Source organism: Moschus berezovskii, chromosome 19, assembly GCF_049115385.1.
Source record: "Moschus berezovskii isolate FMDL1 chromosome 19, NW_MosBer_1.0, whole genome shotgun sequence".
Taxonomy (NCBI): domain Eukaryota; kingdom Metazoa; phylum Chordata; class Mammalia; order Artiodactyla; family Moschidae; genus Moschus; species Moschus berezovskii.
The window spans coordinates 49,287,245-49,309,536 of NC_142478.1; the positions used below are offsets into that span (position 1 = coordinate 49,287,245).

Here is a 22,292-nt window from a genome sequence, read left to right on the forward strand (position 1 = left end):
GAATGGGACTTAACCTCACAGAAGCAGGTAGGTCTCCCTGCTTTTTGATTTTCATTCAAAAGGTAATTTTTTTATCATTCTAGAGAAAATGTGTGTTCAATGCAGAAAATACAAACAATAATAACAGGTAATATTTATTAAGAGCTCACTGGGTACCAGACATTTTTCTAAGGGTTTTAAACAAATGCTGTCCTCTTAAATATGGAGAAGGAAATGGCAACTCACTTCAGTATTCTTGCCTGGAAAACCCCGTAGATGGAGGAGCCTGGTGGGCTACAGCCCACAGGTTTGCAAAGAGTCAGACACGACTAAACACTGAGCATACCTCTTAAAAATTTAATATTACAAAATGAGGTTATCACCCCAATTATGCAAATGAAGAAACTAAGGCTGGTTTGCCGAAGGTCCCTAAACTAGAGACTGACTCTGATTAGATTAAAAAATCTGCTGTGCAGACATCATCTGTTAAGGTAGATTCTTCCAAAACCTCTTCCGTAAACATTTTACAAAGAAAGGAACCAATTCACACATACTGGTTTAGAAGCCACATTTTTTAAACTTGTGGTATCATAGACTCCTTCCAATGTTCATAAATATGCCTTGATGTCATCTTGGTTTTTAACTGCACAACATGACATTCTAAACAGTTACTGTAGGGAATTCCCTGGAGACCTAGTGCTTCGGCCTCTCTGCTGTCACTGCAGAGGGCACAGGTTCAATCACTGATTGGGGAACAAGAGCCTGCAAACGGCCTGGCGCACCCAATACGTAAAGCAACAAATAAGTAAGCAAGAACCGTAGATGTTTTATACATTTATCTTCGTTTTAGTCGCACTGGGTCTTCACTGCTGTTCGAGGGCTTTCTCTAGTTGCGGCAAGTGGGGGCTACTCGTTGTTGTGGGGTGCAGGCTTCTCATTTTGGGGGCTTCTCTTACTGCAGAGCACCGGCTCTAAGCTCGCAGACTTCAGTAGTTGCCGCTCACAGGCTTAGTTGCCCCTTGGCATGTGGAATCTTCCCAGACCAGGGATCGAACCCATGTCCCCTGCATTGACAGGAGGATTCTCATCCACTGTACCACCAGGGAAGTCCTGTAGATTTTCTTTAAACAGCAACCTCCCCATGACTGTCTTAAAGTTTTCTCCAACTTTTAATTTCCCAAACCTAGCTGGAAACTAAACCTCTCTGCACATCTCAGATTATATGCCTTTACAATAGATTCCCAGTAGAGCATTATTAGTCAAAGAGGAAGCCCACTTTGAAAGGTTATGAAACCTTTGTTCATTTCCAACAAAGCAGGGCCTATGGAGGCCCTGGCAGCCAAGACAGCCAAGTCCAGCTCTTAATAGTGAAGACCTGACCCAGGATCACCTTGCCGACAAGGGAGGAGGGAGGAGAAGGGGAGGGAGGGCAGGCTCCCCAGGGAGGGCCGACAAAGGCTGGACCAGCTAGAGGCTCCTGTCATTGCCCTTTGGAGCCCGATCGCCCCCACTCTGCTTCTCCAACTCCAATTACATTTACCCTTTCTTTGCACGTGAGTAAACTGTGTGAGTGTGAGAGAGAGAGAATGCATGCAACCTGCCAGGCACAGCTTGTAATAGCTGGAAATAAATCAGGCAGCCTTGGCCCCCTCAACTTAGTCCAGGCTTCAGAAATGCTGAGAGAGGAGGTACTCAGGGCTGATCAAAACAGGCCCAAGATTTGAACTCTCTGGTAGTTCAGTGGTTAAGAATCTGTCTGCCACTGCAGGGGACACAGGTTCAATCCCTGGTCTGGGAAGACACTGCATACCACGGAGCAACTAAGCTCACACCACAAGTACTAAAGCCCATGTACCCTAGAGCGTGAGCTCTGCAACAAGAGAAGCCACCTCAATGAGAAGCCCACACACCGCAACTAGAGAGTAGCCCCACTTTACCACAACTAGAGAAAGCCCACGTGCGGCAACGAAGACCCAGCACAGCCAAAAGTAAATAAATAAATACGTTTTAAAAGCTAATAAAGTAATATGTACAGCATAATACCATGTGCCTCTAAAAAATTCAGAAAATATCATAATTTTTTTTAAAAAAGATGAAACTTGAATTAATGGATGAGGCTCAGAGAGACTGCAGAACAGAGTTTCAAGTCTCCAGGAGTATATTCTCAGGGCTATTGAGGAAAGAAAAAAGTCCTCAAAAGTGCCCTGGGACATGGGTCGCTGCAACTAAATGACAGGACTGTGGTAGGTTGTCCAGGGAGCGTCTGAACTGTCCCAGACACTGTCCTTCTTTGCCTTTGCAAAGGCACCAGGTGGAGGGGAGTCCCAGGCCCAAGGACCCCCAGGTCTTCTATCTGCCATCCACTGCAGGGACACGGAGTCCGAAAATGAAACCCCAAGCCTCCTTGCTTTGCCTCTCCACTCAGAAACAACCAGTTTCACAGGGACACGAACACAGCACATTGTGAAACTTCTGTTATGAAATGATGTCCCAGTGGGATTCACAAAAGTCCATTTTTTCCCAAACACTTTGCTGCATTGAAAAATTCCTTTCGTTCAATCCTGTCTTGGCGGAATGTCTTTCTGTCCAGGAAGAAAAATGAAACATAAAGCATTCATTTTGGCCTTAGGTAAGGCAAGATCGAAGCAGATGATGGTTCCTATAAGCCAAGCTTTTCATTTTGATTCATTTGGCCGACAAAATAATCATTTCTCTCTGAGGAACAGATTGTATTTAAATATCAATTTACGTCTTCATTGAGTCTTCAAAGATTCACAATGAGTCCTCTAATATTAGTATTTTCAGGAACTTTGCTTCTTGCACTTGGAATTGTCAATACAAAGAAGAAAAAGTCTAAAGGAAAAAGAAGTGCAGTATTGACAAATTGATTCAGCACTTTTCTTCTTCTTATGAGCATTAAATCCTCATCTGTCCCAAAAGTAAAGAGAGGAAAGTTCTTTCTTGATAAGACCAAAAAAAAAAAAAAAATTCCAGCTGTCCCAAGAAAAGATGGATACATTTGAGTGCATAAATATTATAAAATTCTGCAAGCCAAAAAACTTAAAGCCATGACAAAGTCAAAAGACAAATGACAACCCAGGAGAAAAATATTTGTAAAACATTTAACAAGCAAGAAATAAATGTCCTTACTATATAAAGAACACTTTAAAAAGAAAAGCAAGTTCTACTGTTTAAGAACTTACTTCATGCAAGATAAAATGTCCCAAGAATTTTACATGAGTTAACTCTTTTAATCCTCCCAACAGCCCTGTGAAGTAGGGGTTAGTATGGTCCCCATTTTACAAGTGAGAAAACTGAAGCCCAGAGAGGTAAAGTAGCTTGTCTAAGGCCACATAGCAAGTGATGGGGTCAGCATTGGAACCAGGCAGTCTGGCTCTAGAATCTGCGCCTGCCACCTCTCTATCCTGTCTTGGAGATGACATTCTTTGGGTGAGGGCTCACTTACTGAATTAGACAACAAAGATTCTCAAGAATTCCATGGAGGAGAAAAATGCCTACAGATGTGGAAGCCTTGCTGTGCGTTATCATCTCTGTGTCTGTGGTGAGTGGGGCAGAAGCAGCAGGCAGGAATGGGTAGGGAATCTCTCCAGGTAGAGGACCAGACCCACAGACTCGGCACCATGTCCTGTGTTCGTAACTCAAGGTGGACCAGAGCAGTGGCCAGCGGGGAGGGCAAGGAGACCCGCAGGTGATGTAGCAGCCTGGACATCCCTCCTTCCTTACGCAGCACAGCATTCTTGGGGAGAATCGCCATACACCCTCCTCGCCAACCACGTGGGACTGATTACACAGCCCCAGGCTCACGTGGGCTGGAGCAGTCCAAATCACAGTGACTGGTTCAGGGATGGCCATGCATCAGCTGATAAAAGGGACTCCTGGAGGCTCTGAGTCGCCATTGCTATCATACCTGGAAAGCCCTCCTGAGAACAGAGCCAAAGTGATGGAGACACGAGCTTCCAGTGACGTCATCTAAGCACCTGGACCCAGTTCGTCATGGCAGACTGAATCTCCAGAAGAAGCCACACCATCTCCCCACCCATCTGCTTTCAGGCCATGTGACCTTCCCATTCTCCACCAAGACTTAGGCCAGTTTCTCCACCTGCCCTCTGGCTGATCTGACCAAGAGGAAACGACAGAAGTGGCCCTGGCCAGGTTCCAGGACAGCCATTAATTGTCCAGAAGCTTCAGCTTTCAGCTTCTTGGAGCCGGAACAAGTCCAGGCTCTGCTGGTAGAGAAAGAAACCACACAGGGGAGCCGGAGGTGCCAGAGATGTGCGTGAAGAAAGTGGTCTTGAGAAACCAGCTCAGGGGCACCTTCCGAGGACCCAGTCCTGGCTGCCGGGGCTATAGCCATGAGCGAGCCCTGCCAAGCCCCAGAACTGTGAGAGGTGATGCTAAACTGTGTTTCACTTGTTAAGTTTGGGAGTGCTTGTTATGCAGCAGTTGATAACCAGAACACAGTCTTACTTGGAGCCTCTCGATAAATCCCCCGAGCCTAGCTGAGCTGAATTCCCATTGCTTACAAACTTTCAGTTGACTCTGTCCACAGAGGATGCGTCCCCTTCCTGACCCTGAAGTCCACCAAAGGCCACCACAAGGATGTGCACATGGCTTCCTCTCTCCTTCCTGAGCACCATTTCGGGTGACAGATTCAGGGGGAGGGTGCTGGGGAAGCTGCTGCAGTGTGAGCAAAGGGAGCAAAGTGAGTGTTAGTCACTCAGTCGTGTCTAACTCTTTGCAACCACATGGACTGTAGCCCACCAGGCTCCTCTGTCCATGGGGATTCTCCAGGCAGGAATACTGGAGTGGGTAGCCATGCCCTTCTCCAGGGGATCTTCCTGACCCAGGGATTGAACCTGGGTCTCCCACATTGCAGGCAGATTCGTTACCATCTGAGCCACCAGGGAAGAGGGAGCAAGGAGATGCTCTGTTCTTTTCTGTTTCCAAGAGGACTTGGTTCAAGACAGAGGTGGCCCTCAGCCTGTGTGAGACACACGTCCACCTACAATGTGATGGAAGGAAATGAGCTCACCCATACCTGTTAACCGTGACAGCCACCTGAAAGCAGGTTTCCATGAGAACTGCCCAGAGTCTGCAGAGCAGGCTCAAGAACGTTCTGGAGTGGGGAGTTGAGAGCATCAAAACCAAGGCCATCTCAACAGGCACAAGAAAAGATGCTCAACATTGATGATTATCAGAGAAATGCAAATCAAAACTACAATGAGGCACCATCTCACACCAGTCAGAACGGCTGCCACTAAAAGTCTACAAATAACAAACGCTGGAGAGGGTGTGAGAAAAGGGAGCCCTTATCCACTGTTGGTGGGAATGTAAACTGGTACAGCCACTATGGAGAACAGTATGGAGGTTCCTCAAAAAACTAAAAATCGAGTTGCCGTGGGATCCAGCAATTCTACTCCTGGGTCAATATCTGGACAAGTCTATAGATGAAAAGGATACAGGCACCCCCATGTTCATTGCAGCACTATTCCCAATAGACAGGACATAGAAACAACCTAAAAGTCCGTCAGCAGATGAATGGGTAAAGAAGATAGCCCCTCCCCCACCTTTAAACCATCTCCACATCTCTGACTCTGCCCCTCTGCCCTCTCTCTTTATAAGGACTCCTGTGATGTCTCTGCCCCACACAGTCAGGACAGTCCCCATCTCAAGTTCCTCAACTTAACCACTCAACTTCATCAAAATGGGTAAAGAGTACACGGGATCCCTGTGTATTATTTTTTACAACTGCCTGTTCATCTACAATTATCTCAAAATAAAATGGATCTCATAAAAGAAAATAAAAGAGATTTTGCTCGGTCGGGAAGGCCTTTAATCTGATCTGGCTGGTTCAACGTCCAATTTTATTACAGCGTATCTCAGGCATGGGAGTTGGATGTTCTCCCAGTTTTTGGTCAAGAGAGCCTTCAGAACTGGGGCCTTGGTTTCTTTATTTGTAGAAAAAATAGAAGGCATCCAGGGAATCTACCAACTGTAGGGTTCTAAGCGGGTTTTCCATGTGGTGTGGCCACTGTGCGGGAGGAGAGGAACGTACAGGGTTCTGATAACAGAGCGTCTCTCCGGAGTGGCCGCCTGCTGAGTGCCTCTAAGCGAGCACAGGCTGGGAGACAGTGATGGGGAGGTCTGGGTTTTCTGGCTAAGCCGGGAAAAGACCCAGACACCTCGTAGCAAGCAATCAGCAAGCTTCTGCCATCGATTCCTAACTCTGATTTTTCTTAAGACCCTAAAGTGTAATCTGTACCTCCCCATTTCAGCAGAGTACAGGTCGATATGATGATTTCTTCCTACATCTTTCTAAGAGTTGATAGTTTCAGTCACTCTGGTCTTGGACAGATTCTCCAAGAGAATTTTAGCATATTGGCATGCCTTTATATGGGCTTCCTGGGTAGCTCAGATGGTGAAGAATCTGCCTGCAATGCAGGAGACCTGGGTTTGATCCCTGGGTTGGAAAGATCCTCTGGAGAAGGGCATGGCAATCCACTCCAGTATTCTTGCCTGGAGAATTCCATGGGCAGAAGAGCCTACTGGGCTACAGTCCATGGGGTCACAAAGAATCAGACATGATTGAGCAACTAACACTTTCACTTTCATGCCTTTATACAACAGCAATCACAGTATGAGGAGCTAATCCCTTCTCAATCACCTTTCAGTTCTGATTACGATGAGAAGAAAGTCCGTTTGTATGTAAGTAACCATTGCTAATCCCTGTTTTAACAAAGAAATGCCACATCTCGAATTCAGAGCCTCTGGTGGGCAATGGTACCCACGTGGAATTCAACAACACAGGAATCTTCTACTTAAGAAAATGATGATTGGGTTTCAGTTCTTGGGGATGATAAGTTTACTTTTCAATTGAATCTAGTGAGTAAGGGAAAGTCGCTCAGTCATGTCCAACTCTTTGCGACCCCATGGACTATACAGTCCATGGAATTCTTCATGAACCCACGCTAGAATACTAGAGTGGGTAGCCATTCCTTTCTCCAGGGGGCCTCCAGGGGATATTCCAACCCAGGGATCCAATCCAGGTCTCCCACATGGCAGGCAGATTTTTCATCAGCTGAGCCACCAGGGAAGCCCAAGTTTTATAGTTCGGGTGCTACGTGTAAAAAAAAATCATAAAAGCAATTTAAAAGTGAGAAAATTTTAAGAATCTTAAAAACTGTCTTAAAAACATTCTAGCTTGACTGGAAATTTAGATAATTGCATCATTCAACCTCAACCAATTAAAGTAAATAACCCACCCTTGGACTTCCTTGGCATAAATACATCCTGCCTTGCTGCCTTCACAGTCTATATTGTATAAGCTGAGTTAAGGGGATGACATGCCATTTTTTTTTTTTTTGTCCACATTAGGACTGAAAGGATAGAATTATGTCTGGCTGTGTAAATTTCCTCGGTAAAACTTTCAAGTGATCTATTCTCACCTGTTCTCAAGAGTGCAGAGACCCAGGTGCTAAAAATCACAGAGAATGGCTCCTAAGACTTTCGTATCCATCCTAAAAATCACAGAACAATTGAGGAGCAAAGTGTGAGGCTATATATACATGGTTAAGTGAACTGAAGAGACCTTCTCTTAAATTAGGAATGTTACCAAGATATCAACTCTGTGGCCCAAAATTCATTGTCTTTCCTAAAAATATCTTGATTGTCACTTGACATAGAGAAGTGGTGAAGATGCTGAAGCTTCCACACTATTCAGTTCAGTTCAGTTCAGTCGCTCAGTCATGTCCGACTCTCCGCGACCGCATGAATCATAGCACACCAGGCCTCCCTGTTCGTCACCAACTCCTGGAGTTCACTCACACTCATGTCCATCGAGTCGGTGATGCCATCCAGCCATCTCATTCTCTGTCGTCCCCTTCTCCTCCCGCCCCCAATCCCTCCCAGCATCAGAGTCTTTTCCAGTGAGTCAACTCGTCGCATGAGGTGGCCAAAGTATTGCAGTTTCAGCTTTAGCATCAGTCCTTCCGATAAACACCCAGGACTGATCTCCTTTAGAATGGACTGGTTGGATCTCCTTGCTATATTCTTAGATGTTTTTCCCCTCAGCTCCATAATTACAAGGGAGTAATAACCAAAATAGGGTGGGAGAAATGACATAATGAAGAGCAAAATTTGGAGAGATAAAAAGCTAAATGTCACAGTGGTGGAGAACCCGGTTAACAGAAGAGACACTGGGTGAAAGATGAGGCATTGCATCTTCAGTCATAGTTGAGTTTGCAATGGTAGGAGAAGTGATCAATGAAATGCAGAGAAAAAGATGATCGAGACCCAGAGGGACAGTGTTTCTCTAACTTTAATATACATGACAGAGGCCGTAAACTCAAAAGCCTGTCTTTCCAGGGGCACTGACTCCATAAGAGAGCCGGCGTGTTTCCTGTAGACAGCTCAGGCTGTATTTTTCAACTTGCAGACACGCTCTTTGTCAGCTCAAGCCCTGCATATGAAATGCTACTCATGCCTATGCTTCCTGCCTCCCCAGAAGGCTCTCTAATTTCTTCTAGAAATATCTGATGCTGTAGGACTCTTTAACTCTCACCATTTCTCTCCTCAGTATTATTTTAAGAAAGCCACAGGTGAGTGGCCATCAAGCAGAGCGCTGAGAGTCCGAAGTGAAAGTGGAAGTTGCTCAGTCGTGTCTGACTCTTTGCTACCACATGGACTATACAGTCCATGGAATTCTCCAGACTAGAATACTGGACTGGGTAGCCATTCCCTTCTCCAGGCGATCTTCCCAACCCAGGGATTGAACCCAGGTCTCCCGCATTAGAGGTGGATTCTTTACCAGCTGAGCCACCAGGGAAACCCAAGAATACTGGAGTGGGTAGCCTATCCCTTCTCCAGGGAATCTCTTCCTGACCCAGGAATCATGAACCAGGGTCTCCTGCGTTGCAGGCAGATTCTTTACCAGCTGAGCTACCAGGGAAGCTGTGAGAGTCCAAGGGACTACCAGAGAGCTGAGAGTCCAAGGGACTCAGGAAACCTGGAGACCATTCAGTCACCTTAGCTCTAACCAACTGATGCCAGGTGGGTGAGTAACACTAGGATTTACTGATTTTTTTAAGAGAAGACAGAAGTAGAGATTTTTTAATGAAATTTTATCTTTCAGGGGAGTTGAGTATTAATTTAAAAAAACATCTAAAGCACCGTGAGAAAGGCTCTGTTTCTGCAAACAGTTTGGCAGACTTTTTGATCCCACCCATTCTGCCGAAAGCTTCCCAGGTGGTGCTAGTGGTAAAGAACTTGCCTGCCAATGCAGGAGATGTTAAGAGATGCAGGTTCGATCCCCGGGTTGGAAAGATTCCCTGAAGGAGGCCATGACAACCCACTCCAGTATCCTTGCCTGGAGAATCCCACGGACAGAAGAACCTAGCAGGCTACAGTCCATGGAGTTGCAGAGTTGGACATGACTGAAACAACTTAGCATGCACACACATTCTGCCAAAAAACAATTTAGAAAACTTGTTAAGATAGAAAATTTGTGAGAACCAATATAATGCCAGCAAACAAAACACATTTGTGGGCTAGAGTCAGCCTTGAGCAGTTCCGAGATTTGGTCCATGAAAATCACCCAGAGGACCTGGGTTAAAATTCAGATTTCCAGGCCCTGTCCACAAAGATTTGGATTCAGTGGGTCCTGGGCTGGAGACTGAGAAGTTCTATTTTTAGCAGTCTCTGCAATGGACTCTTCTGCTGATGGTCTGGAAACAATACTTCAAGAAACTCGGCACTAAATCACCCTTTGGCTCTAGGCTATCTTGTGCCTTTTCTGGACCTCAGTCTCCCCATCTGTGAAATGGACGTGGTGAATGAATACTTCTCTCTGAAGCTCCATCAGACTTTCAAACATCCCTAAAACCCCCAATCATCTAAGGAAGACAGAAGTTGGATCTGTGCCCAACCATCAGGCCCTTCTGGAAATTTTTGTCCTGAAACACCATTCAGAATATTTTACCATTTTGTTGATAGCACTGAAGTTAGTGACTTAATGCAAAGTTGAAGTTAGTTACCTAATGCAAAGGGTCTAAAAAGTCCTGTCGATGCTGAGAAGAGAATGTGGATGCTGAGGTTTTCCAGCTGCTGCAATGGAGTTGTAGCAGGTTTCTTGGTGTTTATAAGCAGAGGAAGCTCTAATGCACAAGAGGGGAAAAAAGAAGGGTACATTTCCAGAGCGAGGAAAAATTAACAAGTAAAACAGGAAGAAGGTCTTTCTGGCAGGCATCCAAGGAGATTGAGAGTTGAATTGGAATTAGAGGTAATTACTCAAAATGGAATTTAGTCCAATATCAGAAAGAAGTATCTAAAAGTCAGAGGGGTGCAAAAATGGGACTGGCCCATTCATGATGGAGAAGGACTCATCACAGGTGATACGCAAATGATGGCCCATCAGATATGTGCTGGGGAAGCATTCAAAGGCATTTAAGCATCGGAAAGACAGACTAGATGTATCTGTTCAGTTGACAGGGATCAAGCATCGATCGTGCTGATATTCATCCCTGAAAATACAGCACTGACCAAGACAGACAGAGTCCCTGCCCTTGCAGAGCTAAATGTCCAAGAAGGAGGACATATAATGAGCAGGTCATCACCAAAGATGGAAGGGACAGAAGGGGACATACAGGGACCTGTGAGAGCAAAGAGGAACGCAACTGCCGTGGGACTCATCTCTGTAAGAGCCACACTGGAGCTGAGCCCTCAAGGTCTATAGGGAGGACTTCCCTGGTGGTCCAGTGGTTAAGAATCCACTTTTCAACTGGTTAAGAATCTACCTTCCCTGGTCAGGGAACTAAGATCCCACATGCTGAGGGGTAACTAAGCCTACACAAAGCAACTGAAGAAAGCCCACGTGCTGCAACAAAGACCCAGCAAAGCCATTAAAATAATAAAATTAAAATAAGGTTTAGGGGAGTGAAACAAGGTGCTGGAACACTCCAGGAGGACTCCCTCCTCATGTGGATTTCTGCCTTGTGTGTCTGCTCGTCGTGGGAGTTGGAGGAGACTTGCCTCAGTATTGAAGGAACACAGACTGTGCTTCCTTTGGTTAATGTTCAAATAGACTTTCTCTCTCAAAGGATCCTCCAGAGCCTCTCTCCCACTTGCACCCAAGACCCATGAGGAAATTTCCCAGGAGGCACAATTTGCCAAAAGGCAGGTCACAGAGTTAGCTCAGAGAAACAAGAGAAACTGGCAGAGCGGGTGGAGAAAAGCCCTATGACAAGCAGGTCATGGGTTCAAAATCTCAGAGTGAGCAGCTGGCAGAGAAGGAAGATCCCACGTTCTAGCTAACTCAGAGAGGGAACAGCTAAATTGCTCAGATGTTTTATCCTTTTTTGAAAAGTTCAAACCTCAACCCTGTCTCCTACAACGTTCTTAAAAAAAAAATCAGCCAAAAATATGAACAGAGACCACAAGAGAATTGGGAAATCACAAATATGAAAACAATTGACCTGCTCGACTGGGTGTGGGAACTGTTCCTCTCTTTGTTTAAGTGTTGAGGGAATTCCCTGGTGGTCCAGTGGTTAGGACTCTGTGCTTTCATTGCCAGGGCCTGGGTTCAATCTCTGGTCAGGAAACTAAGATCCCACAAGTCACACAGCACAGTCAAACATACGTACATATATATATATAGTCCCAGCTCTGCATCTACAGAGTAGCCCCTGCTCTCTGCAACTAGAGAAAGACTTCAAGCAACAACAAAGACCCAGCAAAGCAAAAAAAAAAAAAAGTTTAATCACCAAAAGTGCACTTGAAATCATCTCACCTACTTCAAAAGCTATGTGGAGTTTGATTTGAAAAATGTTGGGTGGACTTTTCCTGTTCAAATCCTGTTCTTCTTAAACCTAGAAATGTAAGCTCATTGAGGCCCCAGGGAAACCCCCCAGGGCAAAGGATATGGTCAATAAAATGGAGAAATGCTTACAGTGATCCTTAGGATGACACCCATGTTCGGTGGTCCTGTCTGAAATCCAAACTGAGGGAGGTGGATCAAAAAATACCCAACCTCCCTCAGCATCTGCCACATTAAGACCCCTGCTAGCATGGTCCCAGGGGGCCAAAGTTGACTTGAGGTTTCCTGGCTTCATTGAATATCTGGCCATACTCTAGGAAAGTGGCCACCCAAAAAATACCTTCAAAGGCTCCAGTTAACCAGGACACATGAGAAGCTATTAACAGGGTGGGAACATGAAGCCAAAGTTTACAGCTGTCTATACCACGGGCGGAGAAGGCAATGGCAAGCCACTCCAGTACTATTGCCTAGAAAATCCCATGGATGGAGGAGCCTGGTAGGCTGCAGTCCGTGGGGTCGCTGGGGGTCGGGCACGACTGAGTGACTTCACTTTCACTTTCACACATTGGAGAAGGAAATGGCAACCCACTCCAGTGTTCTTGCCTGGAGAATCCCAGGGATGGGGGAGCCTGGTGGGCTTCTGTCTATGGGGTCACACAGAGTCGGACACGACTGAAGTGACTTAGCAGTAGCAGCAGCATACCACGGGAGCTCTTGTCTGTCTCATTTTTTTGGAGGATGAAATGAGTTAATACATGTAATGGGATTAGAATACTCAAGTTTAGTTCAGTTCAGTCACAGTCATGTCCGATTCTTTGCGACCCCAAGGACTGCAGCATGCCAGGCTTCCCTGTCCATCACCAACTCCCGGAGTTTGCTCAAACTCATGTCCTTTGAGTCGGTGATGCCCTCCAACCACCTCATCCTCTGTCGTCCCCTTCTCCTCCCGCCTTCAGTCTTTCCCAGCATCAGGGTCTTTTCCAATGAGTCAGCTCGTCGCATCAGGTGCCCAAAATACTGGAGTTTCAGCTTCAGCATCAGTCCTTCCAATGAACATTCAGGACCGCTTTCCTTTAGGATGGACTGGTTGGATCTCCTTGTAGTCCAAGAACGCTGGCACCAAGTAAACGATGCATGAGTGTGGGTGATTATGACAACTGGTCCAACCATGTCAGCCTCTGTCAGAGGGCCACATCTGAGCAGGCAGACGGAGTGAGGACCAAGATCCTGGGGACAGGAGGCACACTGGGAGGCATCCATCCAGGACAGGACCCCAAGGGCTTCTCAGGGTTGGACCAGCCACGTGCCAGTCTTCAGAACAACCCCATGAGCAGGGAACTAAAATCGGGCTTTGATTGACCCGTGTTACAGGTAAGGAATTTGGACTCAGAAGTTAAGTGGTTGCCCAAGGTCACCACAGAAAGGATTAGAACACCACTGAAACCCAAGCCACCTGGCCCTGAAGCCCAAACCATTAACATGCTCTATGTCCAGCAGGTCCAATGATCAAAGGGTCAGAAGTCGGTGATGAGCTTGAAGGGCAATGTCCAACACAAAAGAGGGCAGCCCCACAAAATCGGAATAAGGGAGGGAGATTTCTCAAGAGAAACCGGGAATTTGTATTTTTATGAGAAACTGTCCTATTTTTCAACGGTGGCAGCTAATCAAAAAATTTTAACTCCATGCCTGCAAAACCAAGCACAGCCACAAGGCAGGGTGAGCTCAGAGGCCTCTGGTTTATGGCCTCAGAGTTCAGGTAAAGTTTTCCAATAGTTCTGATTTCCAGTAGCTGGTCCCATCATAGCCATCGTTCAGAGGCTGGTTATCTGTGAGAGTGCCCAGTTACTGGAATTCCTGGGACGTTCCCCTCCCACCTGAGTCAATTCCAGTTGGTAGCTGGGGCTGTAGAGACATCTTTCTTCCAAAGAGAGGCTGTGCCCTCTCAGACCCAGAGACAAACTGGACAGAAACACACCCCTACCCTGCTTCTCCCCCTCGGCCCTCCTGACCAAGGCAGGGGAAGGGTGAGGCAGGCACCGGCTGCCCTCTTGTTTTTCTTAGTCCTTGTCGCTGAGGCGGGGCTGTTTTAAATTTAGAGAAATAAACAATTCTGCTGTGTTTATAGGGCTGTTTGAATTCAGGAACAGCTTGAACTGTGGATTTGTAAACCTGGCTGTGGTTTTATACCTCAAATCCCTTTCTCAAAACTCTGGGTTCTGCAAAGTCCAAAATGTATCCTCCCACACGTTATCACCTTGTTAAGCTTTGTTTGCATTTACTGGACTGAAACCCATAGGGCCCCGGGAGTTGGAGAACAATGAATTCATCACAGGGCAGTTTTGATAAGCCCATTGGATCCCCCAAAAGACTTAGGGCTTTCAGACCCGCTTGCATTGAACTTTTTTTTTTCCTAGAAAGAAAATTTTTCAGTTGCTTAGGATAATGGAACTTGGAGGCTTGAAACTGATTTGGATAGCAGAGAAGAGTTTCCCAGAATGTTTTGAAATGTGGCTCAAATCTTTATTTTCTGAAGCTCAGATCCTAGAGAGCCGGTTACTTTTCATAGAGGAAAAAAAAAAAAAAGAAGAAGAATAAGAAGGAATAGATTCCTAACTTCTCTATTGTACCTATGTGTCTCACCTATGCTATTATTTTAACCACAGGCCTACCACCTTTCGCTAGGACAGCTCTCACCACTGCCCCCTCCAATCTCCACGGATATAAAAGAAGCAAACCCATGGCACGAGTCTTAAAAGGCATGCCCCACCCAGACCCCATGGCCAACATCCTGGAGCCAGAAATAACGTCCCGTGAGCCACACCATCAATTTCCTGCCCACAAACGCCATGGTCCCATCCAAACTCCACTGCAGTATCACCGTGTCTGCTTTTTATGGAGGGTTCTTTTTTGTATGTTTCTTGGGGGTTTTGGTTGTTGTTGTTTGTTGCTTTACAAGATTAAATACTTTGCTCTCATGCCTCTGTGAAATGGTGTTTTAATTCCGTCTCCAGGACCAGTCTGTGCATCCCCGTCCCCACCCCTTGCCTCAAGTCCGTACGTGACACGCGCACGCACGGTGCAGCTGAACTTTGTCTTCACATCTGCCACAGCCCAGAGGAACAGATGCCACCCGGCAATGAAATGAACTTGAAAGAAAGAAACAAAAGAATGGAGCGCATCACTCACCCTCAGGGCCACACTGTGCCGGATTACTGATGCAGGAAGTCTTGTTCTTTCTGTAATAGAGAAATGTGACTCCTTTTCCCTCCTTGAGGTAAATGCCTTTGTTGACCTTTCCTTCTACAATATCTAAGTAAGAAGAATGACAGACATTGTAGATTAATAATTGCAGGAGATGAAAAGTCCGGAGACGTGTCAGGCTTACAAACAACTTTGATCTAAATATGCTGTATTATTTCTATTTATAATTAAATATTTCTATTCAGTGACATTACAGATATTATTTAATATTAATGGTATTTAACATTTCATAATTGTGAACTAGACTATAAGTAATGTATTAGTATCAATATTAAATAATATTCTATCTTATTAATATTGTATCCTAGTAATATCACACCAGTGTATAATATGCACTGTAATATGACCACATTATAAGTATTGTATTTGTCAACAGTTGAGTTACCAGGAGCCATATGATTAGAATCTCCTACTGTCCTAAACTTTCATGCCATCCACCTCTTCATGAGCCCTTCTCACTGTCATCTTCACACAAGACTTTTCAGGTGAAACTCTGAGATTCAATTTCACATGTAAAACTACACCTGCACTCTCTCTCCTTCTGAATTCTCTCATTGAAAGCCCGTGATCCGACACATGGGAACCCATGACCTTAAGAGAATTCCTTTTCAGGCTCTAGGAGGGAAACTCAGACTTCGAGTCATCCCAGCAGAGCCTGCCAATGACTGGACCGCAGGGCCAGTAGTCCTGGCGGGGACGCCAGCTCCACCATCATTTTGTTAGTCCCATTCCGAAAGCAGACCTCTCTGATGGTGTCAGTGTGATGTAAATGGTTTACAGAATAGATAAGGGAAGACTATAAAAGCCAAGGGTAACAAGTCACACATTGTTGACTGGGACCAAAGCCAGCTAGATGCCTCCTCTGCCCCATGGCAGCTGCGTCCTGCCCTCAGAGCTGGAGGTCCAGCTGAAGATGGACAGAAGTGCCAGGAGCCCTTTGACTAGACAACTACCCCAGGTCAGATTTTCTAACAACCATTGGCATGTAGATACCAACCTGAAGGACTTCAGCATCTTTCCTTACTGTTTTAAATTCATTTTTTTTTAATCTATCTCGTTTATTGCTGGGGGTGGGGAATCTATACATTACATAGTTAAAATGGGCAGCTTGAAGTTGCAGGATTGAACGAGGCTGTATAAACCCCTAAACCAGACTATTTGCTTGGTAAAATTAATTTTGGAAGTGAAACACCCCATAGTTGAAAGAACGATCAGGTTATATATTTTTAAAAAGGTCAGGAGCAAGACCTAAATTATCTGAGCCAACTCTCCATACTGACCAGAAAGCTGCCCAATTGCTTCTATCTGTCCTGTTCTGTGCTGCCTAGAAAAATGTGAAACATGTGGGCCTTGGAGGTTATTAAATAAGATAATCATTTAACCATGACTCTTGTGGGTGTGTCTTTTAGAAAACAGCTTCTAATGATTTAAAAAAAAAAAATTCCAGCTACAGAAGAAATGCTGATTTTAGTGTTTGCAAGACATCAAATTTTTGATGAGGTATTTTGAAATTGACTTTAATTTTCCATTTCAAGGGCATGTTTTTCCTTCCCCAAAGAATATAATCCATTAAAAAAAATCCAAACAAGTTTTATTTTTTGGAAACTATCTCATCTTATGTCTGTATTGTTCAGAAAATAAGCAGCTGGTTTGGAAGACCCCAGTTGCCTGAAAGTGCATAGACACCCCTACCCTACTATCCGTCAGTCTGTGGTATTTCCTTTAGAATTAAGCCACGGTCTTAAGTCCTTACCATCAAATACCCTGAATCTTTGGCTCTTGGGGGGACATTCGCTCACTTGCTAGTCAAGATACAGTGAATTCAGATAGAACCAGATCGGATTGGACTTTCAATTCATTGCAGATCCAAACTTAACACAGAAGTAACACATGCTCACCTACGGTTGCAGAGAAATTTGAGTAGGCAGAGTCATTGGTATAAACAAAGGTAGAATTATGAGAAGGGAGCACAGTGAGGTTGTGGGTTCGTGATGCTGGGTGAAACAACAAAAGAAAAAAGCACAATGAGTGAGTGACACAAAAAACAAATGGAACTGACATATCTCTCAACACAATACACATCCACAAGTGTGCTTTCATCCCACAAACAGCTCGGGTTCTCTCTCCCGGCCCCACCTCCCTCTTACTTATTCAGTCAACATTATCGCAACTCCAGCAGCCCCATACTGTCCCAAAGCTAGGGTGCTGTGGCTGTTGTATTTGGTTCCAATGTGCTGGCCCCAACTCCCATCCAGATACTCGGTTGAGAGATATGAAATTGAACTTGGCCACAAAGTAGCCTTAACAAAAAGGATGAACGGTTGTGATGTCACGAGAACTGATGAAACAGAAGCACAGCATGAAAACAACTACATGTTATTACGACAAATGGACAAAACAACAGAGACTTAATTTAGCAACAAATAACAAAGCAGTGCATCCACGCAATAATTTCCAACACCATTCAACCGTCCCCAGCAGTAAAATGTGCTGATGGATTCTATTCCTTTTTCTTTTTGCCTTAAGAAACCTGTAATCAAATTGAAATATGCCAGCAGAGCTCTAGAACATAAAGAATAGACCCAGTGGAAAAGGGCAGTGAAACCTTCATTATTCGAGTGTTTCGGGACAAACACCAATATAGTTTGAGTTTTATGGGAAATTAATGCTTTGGATGAACAGAATCCAACCACAATGTAATTGTATCTGATAACCCATGACAATGAGATGAGTTGACAGGGTGAGGAGAGAACTGTGCGGATCATTATTTGAACTCTTGCTTAAAGTAATTACGGAAATGTTAGCACCCAGGTCCTAAACATGGAGCTATTTTGACAATGCGTTTTCCACTTGGAATGATCTCCTTTCAAAGGCTTTAAAATAAAAGCCCTGAGAAGAGAAAATTAGATTATGACAAGGGGAAGCCATTTCTTTTGACCCGAGATAGTCACAAAATGAACTGCCATGGGAACAGTCCATGCTTATAGCACAGACTGTTTGGAGAATATATGAAGCCCCAATGGCTCAATGTAAGTTTTCATCATTGCCGCCATTGCTGCCCAACACACAGGCAGGGAAGAGATAATGCCGGAATAAGGCAGGGCTTTGGGTAACCCCGCACAGGAAGATGGCATCCTTCTGGAGGGCCCTGCTCTTTGAGTGCCTCTAAGGATGCCAGCAGCAGAGACATCCACTGTAATACTTTCTGATTTGCAAAGTTTAAGAAAGACATTTTAGAATCTGAGGTGACAATTTATGACAGCACATGACGTCCTGGGAATAAGGAACAAATCGGTGTGCTGGTGTGAGAATCCTAATAAGCAGCAATGTGGGTTGTTGTTGTTGTTTTTTTTAATCCATTGCAAAGAACCAGTACAGACAATCTGAACATATGCTAGCATGGTTGTACATAAACCTCCTGCTGTACAAATCAATCATTGGACATAATCAAGAGGAATAAAAATTAAAATGTCAGAACATCCCAAATTACTCAAAACTTACACTTTAAAAAATCTTATTGGAATGGAAAAAGTACTCAGGGTTGTCTGGGGTTTCTCTTTCTGGTAAAAGTCTGAACTGAGTCAGATAGAAACTTTATTTTCCATGGAATTACAGACCACTGGAAGCATCTTAAGTGATGTTTGATCTCCTCAAGGAGTGGGTGGGTGGGCTGTCAGTGAAGCATGGAAGAGGTGATGGGTAGGTGGGATTACCTTTGCTAAATGAAACTGTGACCCCACAATCAGGGCATTAGTCTTCATTGGCACAACATTTGGCTCTAGGTTCAAATGGGCCCCTGCTTTGGCAGGCGTGTAGATTACGCCATTTATGTCTACCTAGAAAACATACATCCTGACTCGTACAGAGGTTGATCCATCAGGTACAGGTTAAAGCTGAAAACAGCTGCTTTTGTTTTAAGGTTGTTGGAGAAATGCACATCTTAATATTTTGAAACATAAATGCTGTCTTTTAATCATAAAAACATATAAAAGTTCTAGTGAAAATACTTTGCAATAACAATTATTAAGGGGAAGCAACACGAATGTCTATTCATCTCTGTCATCCTGGCTTCACAGCTGATGCTGTTTGTTGTTCCCTGTCTCTCTGGACTGCCCCTGATTCCTGAGAGATGCCCATTTATGGGACCCCAGTTTCTGTTCCCACCCCTGTCTACCTCCAGTTGTCTCCTGAAGTTCGTGGATCCCGTCCACATTTTCCAATGGCCAGTAATGGGAAGCAGAAGCCAGGACCTCAAACCCTTGAGGGAAAAAAAGAATAAAAATGTTACATCACTATTAGGAAAGAAAGAGCTGGACATAAGGAACTACTTACTACCTACATCAGGAATTCGGTGAAGAGTTAATTATCAGAGTGACTGTGGAGATACTCAAAAGGCATTTGAATAGATTCAACACACACTCCCAGGTTTCAAAAGCTCAATAAATTTAAAATAAATGAATATTTTTACAGGATAAAACATACTAAATAGGAATAGATACCTTTTAACCAAAAGAAAATAAAAGCCATTCTGCCTAACAAACAACACATGAAGCATGCCCACACGTGTCAGAGAAAAAGATAAGAATGTCCATTATCCCACCGTTAGTTCCTATGCTTTAAGAGAAATAGCTGATGGAATCAGACAAGAGAGAAAAAATAAGGCTGAAAAAGAGGAGGAAGTCAGCAGCTATATTGTGCAGACATTGCATGAGGTTCTTTATAAATACGTCCTCATTTCAGTCTAACAGTAATCTATAAAATGATTGTACTTCTAGCCATCTGTTAAGACAAGGAATACAATGCCACCTCAGCAGTCACGCAGCCAACTGGTTTTAGATACAATCCTCCCTACACATCTCCTGAATTGGTCTTGATCTTTCTATTATTGCTCTGCTTCCTCCATACTAAAAATCAATCCTTTAAAAGTCTCCTTTAGGTCCTTGTGCTTTGAGTAGACATCATTTTGTGCAGACATGTTCTTTTTTATTCTGCTCTTCTCACTTAATATCATATGAATTATTTCATTTATTTTTTTTCTAACTCTCATAATGGAGTTTGGGTAATAGTCCTTGGGGAGGCTGCACCATCACACACTCAACTGTTCTCCTAAGTTGAATCTTCTCTTGGATTAATTCTCTGTGAACAGTTCCCAGAAATGGAAATAAAGATCCAGATGACTAAATAATAATCAACTGCCTTCAATGTCTGCCAGGTCCCAGGAAAGTTAAAATTACCAAAGTAATCTTTGTGCTGTTCATTGTAAAAAATATTTTTTAAGAAGAGATAATATGATCATTATTTTCAAATGATGTATGCCTGATAATGAAAATGAAAAACTGTTACAAATAAGAAAAGAATTTAGTAAGTGAAAAACTGTTACAAATGGTAAAAGAATTTAGTAAGGAGGCTGATACTAATTAAATATGCAAATGTAATAGCTTTCTTGCATTCATATAATAATGCTAAAAAAATAGAAGAAAGGTTTTAATTTATAAATGCAATCAATAAAGAGAAGACATTTAAGAACAAAAGAATAAGAACTACACAACACTCTCATGATGAAAACAATCAAATCATACTGAAGGATGTAAAAGAACCCTTGAATAAATGAAGGGCTTCCCTGGTAGGTCAGTTGGTAAAGAATCCACCTGAAATGCAGGAGACACCAGTTGACTTGACCTATTCTTAATAAAGAAAACTCAAAAATGAAAAAATATCTACTAAATAAGCTCAACATCTCTAATTATCAAAATACAACATTAATTATCAAGAATTAAAAATACAGTGAGGTACCACCTCACACCAACAAGAATGGCCATCATAAAAAGTCTATACATAATAAATGCCGGAAAGTGTGGAGAAAATGGAACCCTCCCACACTGTTGGTGGGAATATAAATTGGTGTAGTCACTATGGAAAACAGTATGGAGGTTCCTTAAAAAACTGAAAATAGAACCACTGTATGACCCAGAAATCCCATTCCTGGGCATACATCTAGAGAAAACTCTAATTCAAAAAGATGCATGCACCCCCAGTGTTCATTTCAGCACTATTTAGAACAGTCTAGACATGGAAGCAACTTAAGTGTCCATCACCAGATGAATGGATAAAGAAGATGTGGTACATATATACAATGGAGTACAATTCAGCCATTAAAAACGAGATAATGCCATTTGCACCAACATGGATGGACCTTAGAGATTATCTTACTAAGTGAAGTAAACAAAGCAGAGAAAGACAAACGCTGAATGATATCACTTATATGTAGAATCTAAAAAAAAACAATGATACAAGTTAATTTATTTACAAAACAGAAACAGACTCACAAACATGGAAAATTAATGTATGGTTACCAAAGGGGAAAGTAGGGGAAGGGATAAATTACAAATTTGGGATTAAAATATATATACTATATATATATATATACTATACACAAATATATATACTACACACAAAACAGACAAAGATAGTTCAAGGAAAAAGAAATGCAAATTACTTTTAGAAATATAAGAAGCTCAGCCTTGCTGATAATTTTAAAAAGCATGTTAAAACTATAGCAAGCCAGCCTGTTCACTTATCAGACTGGCAAATGAAAAGTTACACTTATTAGAAGACTTAAGTATCCCTTGGACTGCAAGGAAATCAAACCATTCAGTCCTAAAGGAAATAAACCCTGGATATTCACTAGGAAGGACTGATGCTGAAGCTGAAGCTCCAATACTCTGGCCACCTGATGCAAAGAGCCGACTCATTGGAACAGACCCTGATGCTGGGAAAGACTGAAGGCAAAAGGAGAAGGGGGTGGCACAGGATGCGTTGGTTAGACAGCATCACTGACTCGGTGGACATGAATCTGAGCAAACTCCAGGAGACAGTGGAGGACAGTGGAGCCTGGTGGGCTACAGTCCATGAGGTTGCAAAGAGTCAGGCAGGACTTACTGACTGAACAAAAACATCCTGAAGTGGACAAGTACTACCACCTTTTCTGGAGGGAGTTCACCTTTCTGGAGGGCAACATCTATCAAAATCTTAAGCTCACGTGATGTTTGACCTAGCAATTTAATTCCTAGAAACTTATTCTAAAAATCTACCATATTCTCATGCATATAATCAAAGACCTATGTACAAGGGTATTTGTTGCAGAATTCTAAAAATAGTAACAAAAACCTGCAAACAGCCTACATGCTCATTTACAGAGGGCTGGCTAAATAAATATGGAACA

At 43.6% G+C, this 22,292-nt stretch overlaps 1 protein-coding gene across 2 annotated transcripts in view; it reads right to left on the minus strand.

Moving 5' to 3' along the window:
• Window positions 1-22,292, minus strand: part of ADGRD1 (adhesion G protein-coupled receptor D1) — a 179,443-nt gene that overhangs the window by 150,298 nt on the left and 6,853 nt on the right. The window contains exons 3-5 of one of the 2 annotated variants that reach the window (XM_055404644.2): window positions 19,245-19,328; window positions 16,969-17,064; window positions 14,996-15,118 (exon numbers count right to left, since the gene is read on the minus strand). In XM_055404644.2, coding sequence (XP_055260619.2) covers window positions 14,996-15,118; window positions 16,969-17,064; window positions 19,245-19,328 — 303 coding nt within the window. The remainder of the gene's footprint in view (window positions 1-14,995; window positions 15,119-16,968; window positions 17,065-19,244; window positions 19,329-22,292) is intronic. The other variant, XM_055404645.2, reaches the window with a different exon arrangement.